We start from the raw sequence: 14,858 nt of genomic DNA, 5'->3' as shown, positions 1-14,858 counted from the left end.
TTCTGTCTGTCTGTCTGCCTGTCTGTCTGCCTGTCTGTCTGACAATACCTCCTCTGTTCACACACAGAGAGAGAAGAGAAGGATGGGACTTCACATAATGATCCATCAGATAAATGAGAGAGAACGAGAGAGAGAGACCCTGGACGAAAAGAAAGACTCAGACGTCTCCATTCTTATACCCTTATCTACACACACACACACACACACACACACAGACACAGACACACACACACACACACACACACACAGGTACAGTTTCAGTATAATTACTGTGTGTTATCAGACTGAGGGAACACATACATTAATATACTCGTCCACGTGTGTGTGTGTGTGTGTGTGTGACTGGAGATTCCTTTCCACCAAACTGTAAAACGAGACAAAAAGATGAGTGTGTGTGTGTGTGTGTCTGTGTGTGTGTGTGTGTGTGTGTGTGTGTCTCACAGTGACTGCAGGTTGTGCAGGTTCTTGAAGGCCTCGGCAGGAACAGACTTCAGCTGGTTGTTCTGAAGCATCCTGGAAACATACGACAAGTAAACAAATGAAAAAAAGAGTGAAAACAATCAACATGTTAAAGACAACAAACAACACAAACAACACAACCATGACTTAAAGAACAGTCGGACATTTTGGGGAATACGCTTATTTGCTTTCTTGCTCACATGATGCATATTCCTCTTAAAGATGTGTTTAATACAAATGATGTATTACTGCAGGACAGGAGTACTGGTTGCACTGGACTTCATGGTGTGGTAGATGGGGGCTCAGTAGGGACCCTTACTGGTTAACCGGGCTCTGGTAGCAGCAGTAATAGTAGTAGTAGTGGTAGTAGTACCAATATTAACAGTTGTAGTTGCTGTTAGCTCTAGCAGTAGTTGTAGTGTTTGTAGGATTGTGTAAAACTCTAGTAGTAGCAGTATTAGTATGAGTTGTAGTAACAGTTGTTTTAGTATTTAGTTGAATGAAACAACAGACAACGAAGATGATGATGATGATGATGATGATGATCCCAACACTGAACAGAGGGACGGATGAAACACAACAGAAAAAAGTGGCTGACATGAGTAAACATATGAAACGTAAACAGTGAACAGAAGTGTTGTTCCAAACTTTTCATTAAACTGAGACACTCATGAAATCTTCAAAGCGTCTCTGTGAATGATTAGCACCAGTAAACATACCAAACATTATTACAGTGTGTGTGTCAGTGTGGGCTTGTACTGCTATCTTTGTGAGGACCAATTTGTAAACTGTCGTCGTGAGGACATTTCTGCTTTGCGAGGACATTCTAGCTGGTCCTGACTACTTCAAAGGTTCAGACTTGGTTTTAAAGTTCAGGCTAGACTCAGGTTTAGGTTAGGGTTGTTAGGGTAAGGGTTAGGCATTCAGTTGTGATGGTTGTGACTCACAGCACTTTGAGGTTGTAGAGGCCGGTGAACGCTCCTCTGGGGATGAATGACAGATCGTTTCCCGCCAAACGTCTGAAACAGAGAGACGCAGAGAGAGGGTTGACTCAGGAAGTAGTTACCAGGATTTTGTTTGCAGAAATCCGCCTCCTTTCAGAATAAAAAAACTATATAATAATAATAAAATAATATAATGATGCTCATGTGTGCAGAAGAATACAATATATACTGAAACAAACAAACAGTATCAACATTAAACACAATAAAACAATAAAATCCAGCTATTATAGTAATTATAGTAATTTTCAACCTGCAGCTGTTTTTTGAAGACATCTGTCTCAGACTGACATGGAGCTACACAAACTGCACAACTGATCTCAGACGAGGTGTACTGATAACAAGATACACATGATTCTTTGTGTTATCTCAGACGCTTTGCACCATCTTTTACATGTATTTATACCAGATTTGGTCAAAATAAACAAATAGAATTAATCAGTAAATAGATATAAAATACGTATAATAGATAAACATTGGGGATAATTATATTGTACACAATTTTCTGATTAGTTAAGTATCAATAGTCAAACATCTAGTTATGGTGAGATATCTTTGTTTCCCAGTAAACATGAGCTTCCCAGTGAGTATTTCCCTTCAAACCAGTAGAAAACTTGAGCTGTACTGGTTCCTGCAGGTCTGTTTGTTTTTAGAGGCCACGCAGAGTTCAGCCAGTCCGCATGTACCCAGCATGCACCTCTGCGGTGTCCTATCGCCGTAGTGACGTTTCTCACGCCGCGGTGACAAATATCACACACACACAGACACACATATAAACACAGATAGCTGGCAGCAGAGCAGAACAGCAGTCAGAGTCATGTTCAGGTCTCTGTGAGGTCAGCTGTTCAGAGGCTGACCCCCCTCTCTCTCTCTCTGGCTCTGTCTCTGGGTCTCTCTACTGTGTTTTCATTTTGTCCATCAGCTTCTGTCTGGAGAGTTTCATGATAATGAAAGTGTTCATACATGATATGACGCTGCTGAGGAGGCGAGGAGAGATGGGATTACATGTCGTATCCTCACAGATATCTGAGCTCGCCGCCCGCTCAGACACCCTCACCAAGTATCATCCATGTCAGTCTTTCAGCCACTAACCAGAGTTCATGCAGATATCTGAGGGTTGAAACATAGATGGACTGATGTATCAAGAGCTCGCTTTTCAACAAGGAACTCCAACACAACATGTGCATAATGGCAGATGACCGCTAAACGCCCGTCAGTCACACACTTCACGCATGAATCCAAATGTCCTCTGGACTCCTGCAGACTTCGGTCACACATGAGGGGATAAAAAACACTCGCTGTGAGACAGACCTCACTGTGGACCAGTGGTTTGGTTAGTGGCTTCTGTTTTATTATACAACACATGATTGCACAATGAAATGCAGTAGTAGCCCCCCCCCCCATGCTACACACACAGAAAAAGTATAAACAAATACTAAAACATTTTAACTTAGAATAGAATAAAACAATAAACTAGGCAATAAAAAAGTAGCACTAAAGCAAGAAATAAAAAAGGAAAACTAAAAATTATATTTACAAGGAAGATGCTGACATCTTGACCGTGTAACCCTCTTTACAAACCACATTCACGTTGGATGTTTGTGTGCAATGTCAACAACCTCACTATGTAAATAGACATATTAGGGTTGCAGCTAATAATTGTTTTCTTTATCGATTAATCAGTTAATTCTCTTCTCAATTCATCAGTTACTTATTTGGTCTATAAATGTCAGAAAAAAGCCCAGATTTCCTAAAGTGACCAGTGTGACAAAGTGAGTTACATCAGAGCACACCAACTTTGTAACGATGGTATTTTCCATCTTCCTTCTCTCTTCCTGACAGGCTCACGTTAGATAAGACCCGCCTTCTTGATGTTTCAGCAACCAATCAACGGGCGAAAGGCAACCACGTGACCCAAAGAGTCAAAAACCCAAAGATGTTCAGTTTAATATAAATGAATAAATGAATCCACTCAGCTCTAAAATATATAGATGTAAATATGCACGTCTCTGCTGCACACAGCGTCTAAACTGTGTCTCACTGACAGAATCAAACAGGACGGCAGAGAGTCTCTCTTTCATTCACACTGAGATTTCCAGGATTTCAGCAGGTGTTGAGGAAGTGAACTGATGTCACCTCCTAAACTTTAACACGGTGATGTTGGGGAAGATTTCCAAATGATGACATGTCAGCAAGGAATGAACCGGTGTGTGTGTGTGTGTGTGTGTGTGTGTGTGTGTGTGTGTGTGACTCACAGCTCCTCCAGGAAGTGCAGGTTGGACAGAGCTCCACTGGACAACACAGTCAGATTATTCATACTGAGATCACTGCAGAGACACAAAGAGAGAGAGACAGAGAGGTGACTGTTAATGTCTCTCTGCCATCACACCTGGAAACACTGCTGACACTCAACGCTTTGTATTAAGGAAATAAATAACAAACAATGCTTTTTAAGACCATAAACAAGACATCAACAACATCCTGATGCAGACAGTCAATTAGAAATAAGAAATAAACGACTCATTGAAGAGACAAAGTTCATATAACGGCCACAGAGAGTCTGGTATGTTCAAACACACACACACACACACACACACACACACACACACACACACACAGGGCTGCTTCAAAGAGCCGCTGAAAGAAACGAGTCAACACACACACCTGAGTGAGAAACAAGGCAGGAGTGGAAGTTACTGGAAGGAGACGGAAAGCAAGCGAAGAAAAGAATGAATGACTTCTGCAGCGGTGGAAGAAGTACTCTGATGAGTAGTAGTAATACAACAGTGTAGAAATACACTGAGAGACAGGGACATCGTCTGTTGTGTGTGTGCAGCCGTGACGTTCCTCCTCCTTTCTTTGCTTTCCTTATCTGACTCCGTCTGTTTTCTGCTCTTTGTGCCGTCTGATAACTATCGGCAGGTAGCGTCTCTCCACTCAGGAGGCCTGAAAGGACACAGACTGTCTCTGTCTCACACACTGAGGGTGTGTCTGCAGGTTGAATATACCGGCTGTTAAGGAACTTTCTCAACACTCCATAAAGCCTGTTAATGTGTGTGTGTGTGTGTGTGGCTTTACAACATTGTCGACAGGTAGTCCACACAGAGAGAAGGTTTGTTTGGACTTATTTTAGCAGAACATTTCTTTACTCTGACCAGACTAACAGTGTCACGGCTGATTGGCTTTTACTGCTTTAACACACACACACACACACACACACACACGCGTTTGTATTACTGTGCTTGAAAGCAGATTTCATTGACTTCATTCATTAGCTAACTCACTCCCAACATACATTTATATACATGTGTGTGTTTTCAGACAGTGGGCTGTTCATTGGCCAGACTGACGGCTCTGTAATGTTAATGTTCTCTACATGTGGTCGCATATCTTAACATCAACAGTTACCATAAAAATCTATATTCATACAAGAGGCTGCATGTGTTTGTTCATTATTTCAAACTTGATTTACAGGGAGAAAAATCTGAAGCCATAAATGAGTTGAAAGGTTTATTAGAGGAAATTATTTTTTTGGAATTTTATTAAACTATTTACAAACTTGACAAACAGCAGAAATGATTCAAGATAATTTAACAATCTTGCTGGTTGTCCTGCTAACTGAGTGCTGTAACTTTCCTCCTCTAATATTACTTAGCATCTTGCCCTGTTGCCAAACATATAGCTTTGTGCCCTGTTTGTTAATGTTTTCATCACCGTTAGCTTTGACCTCTAACGTTATGTTAGCTTTGAGTTCTGGTAACTAATGTTAAACGACTTAGCTTGGCCCACATTTGTGCTGTTAGCTGGTGTTGGATTACTAGCCTAGCCTTTCTAATGTTACCTTAGCTCTGTGCCCCGTTAGCTAATGTTGGATTGTTGTTAACTTTGCCCGCTAATGTCAAATGATACATTAGCTTATAGCCCTGTTCACTAATGTTGAATCACAGGTAGCATAGCTTTGTCCTGTTAGCTGATGTTGGATCATAGGTAGCTTAGCATAGTTAATGCTACTTTCGATTCCTGCCCTGTGAGCGACTGTTAAATCATAGGTAGCATAGCACAGCTAATATTACATTAGCTTTTTACTGTTTTAGCTGTGTTGGATCATCGACATCTCAGTTCAGAAATGCTAGCTGTTGCTAGGGCTGCAACTAAAATGTATTTATTAATATTTATTATTTCTATGCACTTCTCCTTACACTGTTAGCTTAAGTTTGCTGAGAGAGTCTAAAACTGAGTTAATATTTCCTCCACCACCACAGAGTGATGCTGGACTGGTCCAACAAGAGCGCACGTTGTATGTTTTGATTTCCTTCGGTCCTGAGATGTGGGACTTTACTGAATTCAAATAAACACAGTACACTGTAATGATGATGAGGATGATAATAAGGATGGTGGTGGCAGTTGTGCTTTAACAATAAGGAAGTACCCGGCACTGATTACCCTGCTGGCTAAAACCTATGATGTCATATGAGCTCATAGTGTATGAACAACAATCACATCAGCAGTTTGATGCTCAGATTATTCTGCATGTCTTTCACTGCTTTCTAACACCAGAGCTTTTATTTTGAAACAGCTGGATTTTTCTGATAAACCTGGTGCTCCAGGTGCTCTGTGGATGTATTCAGTGTTTCTATCTGTTAAATATACTGTATGTATCACGTGTTCAGTGAGCTGTGTATACATAAGCATATGAAATGACATGGAAGACGTGTGTTATACTGCAGAAGTAGTTTCATTTCTTCTTGGGACATTTTGATGTCTTTTTAATTGAAACAAAGTCACCGAGAGTTTGAGAATAAAGTCAAAATATTTAAAGTCGTAATGTTATGAAATAGAAGTTGTAATATTTTTAGAGTAAAGTCAAACATTTTCTAGGAAAAAGCCTTAATATATTAACAATTAAAGTCGTATTATTTTGCAAATAAAGTCAAACGTGTAAGAAAAAGTTGTAATATTTCACAAGTAAAGAAAAAGTATTTTGAGTTTAAAGTTGTAATATTCTGAAAATGAAGCCATAATATTACAAAGAAAAGTCGTAATATTTTGAGTGTTTGACACATGATGTCATCACAAGACAACTGTTTAATTTGACGAGGCTTTGACCTTGATTTTATACAATTCTACCTTTTTATTATTAGACCTTTTCCTGTATAAGTCACATTATCAACGTGACCCTGAGCCCTTTATTTCCTTCATATCATGTGTGTCACAGTTTGATCCGCAACAAGAAACCAAGTTATTGTACAAGTTCAGATCCTTGAACTGAAGAGGCATGAACGCAGTACAAGAAGGACGAAAGAAAAGACGAACACATTCGCCATGTTGTGTGTTTTTTCTCCTCTTGGTAATAAGATAGATGAAGCTGTGTGTGTGTGTGTGTGTGTGTGTTGTCTTTTTTCCGTCTCCTCGGGCTCAAACTGATGGATATCATACGATTATTCAAATGGCGGCGGCCCGCAGAAAGACAAACTCAGTAGAAAGAAAGAAAAGAGAGTTGTGTAGTTTGGAGGCGTAGTGTGACAGCGAGGCCTCTCTCTGGTTTTGTCCTCTTTCACTCTTTCTTTCTGTCTTTATTTCAGTCTTTCGAGGGCGGGTCAGCGGGGGCCCCCCGGGGCGAGTGAAGGCAGGGGGTTTATTCCCCGATCCGTCCTGTCACTCTGTGCTGCCTCCTCCCAAAGAAAAAGATACCAACAGGATCAACAACAGCTCTGTACAGATCTGTGTGTTTCTGTGGGAGGGAGGACACAAACAAACAGTCTCTATGGCAGCTGAGACTGTACAGAGGTCTATAAAGAAACGCAACTGTGAGATTTAATTATGTTGATGTCTTACAGTATCACTGCGTGTCTAAAGATTTAAAACAAAACGTGCATTTGTGGTCAAGATAACAAACGTTAAAGGTGCCCGGAGGAGTTTTCTCCTTCCTGTTTACATTCAGTGTTTCTCACCAGAGTCCACTGAACGAAGGATTGAAACCTGCCTACTTACAGTCTCCTCTTCTTCTTCTGCTGTATTTCTTTGTGCGTTGCTGTCACCTGTAGACCAGTGGCACTGTGTGAGACCACTGTATCACGTGGTGGAAGAAGTACTCAGATCCTGTCCGTCTGTCATAAAACTGTCTTTCATTTAATAAAGTAGGATTCTACCAAAAGGAGAGACTTGAAACAGATATTTTAGTGTAAACAAATGAGAGATGACTGGAGGTGAACGAGGTGACGACACAGTCGGCTCAGCTGTTGACGTCCAACATGGCTGCCAAAAGGGGGCGGGGTCAGAGAAATCCTTCATATGTACATCAGTTCATTCATCACAGTGAAGCTAAATGCATTCCTGTGCTCGTGCTGTCAGTCAGACGTAGAATAGAGACTTACAGGCCCATTCAGACCTCAGACAGCTCTGCTTAGGCATGCAGCGAGTGCACACACACACACACACACACACACACACACACACACACACACACACACACACACACACACACACACACACACACACACACACACACACACACACACACACACAGGCATTGACAGATGGCAGTATTCAGAGTGATGGTGGTCAGACAGACAGACAGACAGACAGACAGACAGACATCAGGGGGAGTCAGTTTACACTCTCCTTCTGTCTGTCTGTTACTGTCTCGTATTCTGAGAAAGTTCTTTAAATGTTCTCACAACGTTTGGCTGATTATTATTGGCTGAACTCAGTGACGGCAGAAGTATTGAGATCGTTCACTCAAGTAAAAGCAGAAATACCACAAAATAACAGAAGTATAAGCATCAAAGTAAAAGTACTCCTTGTAACTACTTACTGTCGTACAACACTGTCATGTAGTTTCATTTATAGGAATGAATCTTGAGCTGAAAAGTAACTGAAGCTGTCAGATAAATGCATTGAAGTAAAAAGTACAATAGTTTCAAAGTAAACTTTTCAAAAGTACTTTTTACTGCACTTAAATTACAGTCATAGTTACTTTTCAGATTAAGATTTTACTGACAAAACATGTGAACTTGTTGACCACTTTATAAAATCTGATACTAAGTACGATTTTGAATGCAGGACTTTTACTTGTAGTGGAGTATTTTAATAATGTGGTATTACTACTTTGACTGAAGTAAATTATTTGAACACTGCTTCCGCCGCTGTGTGTGTTTGATGTCTCACCAGCGACCCAAGAACACCTGAACACAAACACCTGGAGGATACCGACTAGAACCTGAACGCATCATAAAAAGGTGACCAGTTTGCAGAAGGCTGTGGGACACTGGTGACCAGCAGTAACACATATAAGTACACATAGACACAACATGTGTTTATTTTCATGTTTTTATATATTAGAAATATAAATGTATGTATTGGTGTATTCTTCTGTGTTCTGCGTTAGTTCTTGAATCTTTTACTGGTGACCAGCAGTTATACTGGTGACCAGCAGTTATACTGGTGACCAGCAGTTATACTGCCAACCAGCAAAACCCACAAACACAGAAACTCACAGAAACTCCTTGATGTTTTGTTGGATTCGATTCCTGATTGGAGCTTTAATAAAGACACAAAGAACCTTTGATCGGCTGTCGCCGTGTGTGTGTGTGTGTGTGTGTGTGTGTGTGTGTGTGTGTGTCCATCTGCCTGTCTTAGACAAACTGTAAGGAAAGTGCTTTCATTGACACACACACACACACACACACACACACACACAGAGCTATTCTGAATAGAAGAAGGTTTTCTTTAATGAGAGTGAAATTTAAATCCTGGACATTGTGCTGCTTTTAGACCACAGCCAAGACGGGCAGGTTTTCCTTCTACACACACACACACACACACACACACACACACACACACACACACACACACACAGTGACGTAATGGTTTTGCCAGAGCTGAAACGCGCCTGGTATCGAGGCTGGTCACCTGCTGTGAGGTGAAATGGATTTGAATTAGTTTTAGTGTTTCGCTTTAACAAGAGTTCACACTCAAGTAGAAACACTGAAACTTCACTTGACACTTTTGTTAAAGCGCCATGCTGACGTTTTCACAGTTTTAAGTACAAATCACAAACTTTAACATTTCTGGGGACCATTTTTCCAAAGCATGTGATACATTGGAGCAGCCCAGACATGAATGATTTGATTTAAATGTATATATACTGTACTTATATATACTTTAAGACTCTGCACAGGAGCAGAGGTCGTGGTCTGGGCCTGATGAGAGACTGAATGTCCAGGTACCAGGTCAATGATGAACCTCAGGAGCCTCTTCAAAGAACCCTGGAATCTCAAAACTCCTTCAATCTCTTCGAGAACACCTGAAATGTCCTGAAGGATTCTTGAAACCTGAACCAAGCATGCCTGAACCTCTTCCAGTGCTCCAGGAACCTCGTTAAGGACCTCTGAAACTTTCTAAAGACATCCTCAAACTTCTTCAAGAACTCCTGGAACTTCTTAACAACCCCTAAATCCCTGAATTTCCTCAAGAACACTTTAAACTTCTGTGAGGTTCTTGAAACCCATCTCTTAAAACCAAATCTCTCGAATCTCTCAAAAGCTCCAGTGGAGCATCCTCTGTGGAACATCTTTAAGAACCACTAAAACATCTTCAAGGTGGACACCTGAAACCTCCTCCAGAACCTTTAAGAACACGTAAACCTTCCTAAAGAAATCCTTGAACCTCTTCCAGAACCCCTGGAACTTCTTGAGAGCTCCAGGAATTTTTAAAAGCACCACTGGAACAGTTTCATGGACACCTGAAATCTCCTCAAGGACACCTCGAACCTATTGTAGAACCCCTGTACCTGTTCTGCCAAGTTCTTGGAACCCATCTTGTAGCCATGGGACCTCTTCAAACCCCCCCAAACTCCTCAAAAGCTCCAGGAATCTCTTGACGTACCAACTGAGCATCCTCTGTGGAACTCTAACCACTGAAACCTCCTCAAAAACCGCTGGAACCTGTTCACCTGCTCCATGAACCTCTTTCAGAACCTTCCTGAGGAAACTGTCAGACCTGTGAAAGAAGCCCTGGAGGTGTCTCTGCTTACTTCCACTTCCTGTCAGCACTGAGTTTGAACTGACCCCTCCAGCCTTAACCACCACAACATGACGTGCGCGCGCGTGGTGGCAGGGCGCGAGAGACATAAACAGAGGCGGGGGACAGGTGCTCCGCTTCTCACGACTGCGTGACATCCACGCACGCGCTGCACGCACGCACACACACACGACTTGAGTTGCAGATGAAGAGCAGCAGGTTGGTGAGCCGGTACATTAAACCCTGGGTGTTGACTTACAGGTAAGATGCGAAGACGCTCAGGTTGCTCGGTATCTCCCGGAGCCCCAGGTCCGAGCAGTCCACCCGGTGCAGCAGCCCGTCCACCTCGCACCGACAGCGGTCAGGGCAGCCGGCCCGCCCCGCTCCTCTCTCCCCGTCCGCCGCAGAGCTGTTCAGACGAGCCGCCGCTGTCACTGCGGAGCTCCGCATCTCCCCCGCGGCCACGGAGCTCCGCATCTCCCCCGCGGCCACGGAGCTCCTTAACCCGGACGAGAGAACTGCAAACGCGGCCAACAAAGCCACAAACCCCGGCATGTCCTCCGCGGTTTCTCCCGGAGGCTAAAAGTTTCAGGTCCAGCAAAAAAAAAAAAAAACAACTTTCAGAAATAATAAAAACACAGGAGTTGCAGCCTCGGACGTGGATCACGTTGTGTCGGTTTCTGGTCTCTACTGACGGGAGACGGTTCAGGTTAACGTGAGCTGACCGTATCTGGACTGAAAGTAGCGCAGAAATCAAATAAAACAGTCAAATGAGACGTTCAGCTTGTCTGAGCTGAAGTCAGCAGTTTGGTCGCTCTCCAGGCTGCACGCGTGGAGCTGCAGAGAGAGAGTGTGTGTGTGTGTGAGTGTGTGTGAGTCCCTCTACACACACTACAACATTGTGCCAGCCCCGTTTACTTTTATATACCCTGTCTGTCTGTCTGTCTGTCTGTCTGCCTCTACCTCTGTCTGTCTGTCTGTCTGTCTGTCTCTACCTCTGTCTGTCTGTCTGTCTGTCTCTACCTCTGTCTGTCTGTCTCTACCTCTGTCTGTCTGTCTGTCTGTCTGTCTCTACCTCTGTCTGTCTCTACCTCTGTCTGTCTGTCTCTACCTCTGTCTGTCTGTCTGTCTGTCTGTCTCTACCTCTGTCTGTCTGTCTGTCTGTCTGTCTCTACCTCTGTCTGTCTGTCTGTCTGTCTGTCTGTCTCTACCTCTGTCTGTCTGTCTCTCTGTCTCTACCTCTGTCTGTCTGTCTGTCTGTCTCTACCTCTGTCTGTCTGTCTCTCTGTCTCTACCTCTGTCTGTCTGTCTGTCTGTCTCTACCTCTGTCTGTCTGTCTGTCTGTCTCTACCTCTGTCTGTCTGTCTGTCTGTCTCTACCTCTGTCTGTGGTAACTGCTCATTGTAACAACACATGAACAGCAGAAATGGCAAAAATAAACAATAATAAAACAAAATAGTTGAATAAATGAATTAATACATTCTTATTTTGGTGATTTCATCGATGTGTGTGTGTGTGTGTGTGGGGGGGGGGGGGGGGTGGGGGGGGGTCCACCTGTTCATCACAAGTAGAAACCATTAAAACCTTCAACATTTAACAGATTTATTTTGACATTTTATGTAAAAAATTCGACTTTCATAACATTTATGTCGTTTTAATTCGTAGTTTAATTTCCAGCGTTGGAGATGAATCCTGTACTTAAGTAAAAGTAGCAATACCACAAAGTAAAAACACTCCATCACAAGTAAAAGCCCAGCAAGTATTAGCAGTACTTAAAGTATCCAAAGTAAAAGTAGGCGGCTCATTATGCCGGTGTTCAATTATGGAGCCTCCAAGGCCCCAAAAGATGTTCTTTTTAATAACTTCTCAGTGATTTATTTATCATTAACTGTTTTAATTCAGTTAGTATCGGTTTGTGCTATTGTATATACATCTAAACAATTTTATTATTATATCAATATTAATCAAATAAAGATGAATTAATAATGTGTTATCAGCAACATCATTAGTATGATAATCGTTACATTAATATCACTATTACTTGAATTACTATCATCCCCTCCAGCAGCTACAGAGCAGCACGGTCCTCCATGTGGAGTCGTGTCCAGTCTTCTCTCTCTGTTAGCTCTGTGTTTGGTCTCCTCCACCTCTGGAGGGAAACATCTGGCTCTGTAGCTGCTAAATGCTGCACTGTGTTCAGCAGCTGGTCTGTCTGAGCCGCTCATGGTCAGAAACAAGAGGCTGCTGCATAAAAGAGCACCTTTAATTCCACAGTGGTGGTTTCATTCAATGTTAATATCAACCCCAAACACACACACACACACACACACACACACACACACACACACACACACACACACACACACACTGAGCTCTGGTTAATGATTGACACTCTATAAGTTTGTTCTACACTTCTGACTTCCTGTGTGTGTGTTATGGAAGTAAGACAGTGACTCTTTCTATTATGGAGTGTGTGTGTGTGTGTGTGTGTGTCTGTGGGGGGGCAGGTAAAGGTGAGATATAAAGATGGTTATCAAACACACACTCAGATTGCACTAAAGCAATGATGCAACTGTTGACAGTGTGAAGCAATCTGTCTAAAACCAGCAGTCTGTTTATTTAAACAGAGACTCTGTTTTAGTTCAACATATTTTCACCTACTTGCTTTCTCACAAAGAGTTGGATGTTCAGACTGATGCCACTCTCTCTCTGTACGGTCAATGTGAAGCTTAGCTTAGCTTAGCATAAAGACTGGAAGCAGGGGGAAACAACTAGCTTCTAACCTCTTGACATGCATATGTACAAAAAGCCTGTGCAGATGCTAGCTGTAGCTGTTAACTAGCTAACAATGTACTATAAACTTGTAATAAAGGCTGGTCGCAAAAACATGTTAAAAAACATTAGAGGAGGGGGAAACATGTTAATCAGTGAGCTTTAGAGGAGCTGGTGGGTGTATTTTTGAACTTTGAATATGGCAGGCTAGCTGCGCCCCCTCCCCTGTTCCCAGTCTATATGCTATGCTAAGCTAATCAGGTCCTGACTTAAATTTAAAATGATGGTACATTATTAGGTAGTTAACATCTCCAGCTATCTGCACAGGCTTCACATTCAATCTGAATGCACGTTATAAATCCTACCGCCTAACTAACTTTAACCAATGCTGTTAAACACTGGACCAACTGTTGAAATTGTCAAAGAAAATTACAAATTAAAAATTAAAGATAAAGAATTCAGCTCATTTTTATTTTTTGTAAAATAAAACCCTAAAACCTCTTGAAACTCCTCCATGATACCTCAACAACACGATAAACAATAAAACAAAACTATCTTCATGTGAGACTTTTAAATGCAAACAAGTATTCCACAGCTGAGAAACAAATGACTTGACATTATTATTGACGTTAGTTTGGTTGTATTAGTTTTGGTGGCAGTGATTCTTCTTTATTCACCTGCTGTTCTGTTCTCAGTCAGACTCTGCCATCTACTGGTACACTGGCTGTACTGCGGCCACAGAAACAGAAAGATTGTTTGAGTCAATAAACCAAACAACTAACCAACTGGGGCTCCTTGAAGAAGTTCCAGGGGTGCTTTAGGAGGCTCATGTAGAGCAAGAAAGCAGAAGGAGCATTTCAGAGTAGGGGTTGAATGTAACTAAGTGCATTTACTCAAGTACTGTACTGAAATACAGTTTTAAGGTACTTGTACTTGAGTATTTCCATTTTGCTTTATGCTTCTATTCAATACAATTCTGAGGGGAATATTTTACGTTTTACTGCACGACCTTTATCTGATAATTTTAGTTATTTCACAGATTCAGATTATGAATACAAAATATAATCAACTAATAAATTATGATGTATTATTATAGATTACTGTAAGATACCCAGTAATCAATTGAAATGAACTCTACCTTTACCAGCTGCAACATTAATGTACAGCTGTCCTGCTGTGCACTGACTGAAAGACTCAATTAATTTGAAATTAATTAATTGAACACTGTCTCTGTTATCTCTAATATTAGCTTCTTTGAAAATAAAGTATTGCCCGTGGCAGTAGCTACCACTGACGAGGTGTATTTTTTACATCCTATAATTAAAACACTGTGGTGGATACTTCATAGCCTGTAGGACTCAACACATTTAGGCCAATAAAAAGGAATAAAGGATTTCCCAACATGAAAAATCAAATACTTAAAAACTATTTAGATGTTTTTGTAGCATTTGGGGAAATATAACCTCAGTATATGTATATGTATGTGGCTACCTGGTACCCCGCTGCCTTTAACATAATTTGTTCAAATCAGGGTGGTGACCTCTGACCCCTGCTGTCACATCTCTGCTGTTCGCTATCCATTAAAACTAAGGACCCTCTGAGGAA

At 41.7% G+C, this 14,858-nt stretch overlaps 1 protein-coding gene across 1 annotated transcript in view; it reads right to left on the bottom strand.

Annotated features, from left to right (window-relative positions):
* The window catches only part of LOC139304925 (leucine-rich repeat-containing G-protein coupled receptor 5-like), a 25,196-nt gene extending 14,160 nt beyond the window's left edge, over positions 1-11,036 (bottom strand). Inside the window, exons 1-4 of the mRNA XM_070928837.1 lie at positions 10,741-11,036; positions 3,716-3,787; positions 1,407-1,478; positions 442-513 (exon numbers count right to left, since the gene is read on the bottom strand). Coding sequence (XP_070784938.1) covers positions 442-513; positions 1,407-1,478; positions 3,716-3,787; positions 10,741-11,036 — 512 coding nt within the window. The remainder of the gene's footprint in view (positions 1-441; positions 514-1,406; positions 1,479-3,715; positions 3,788-10,740) is intronic.
* Positions 11,037-14,858: the final 3,822 nt, after the last annotated feature.

This window comes from Enoplosus armatus, chromosome 22 (assembly GCF_043641665.1).
Source record: "Enoplosus armatus isolate fEnoArm2 chromosome 22, fEnoArm2.hap1, whole genome shotgun sequence".
In the NCBI taxonomy this organism is placed as follows: Eukaryota; Metazoa; Chordata; class Actinopteri; order Centrarchiformes; family Enoplosidae; genus Enoplosus; species Enoplosus armatus.
Note: the sequence above shows the minus strand (reverse complement) of the source record. Positions and strands in the feature narration are given on the sequence as shown.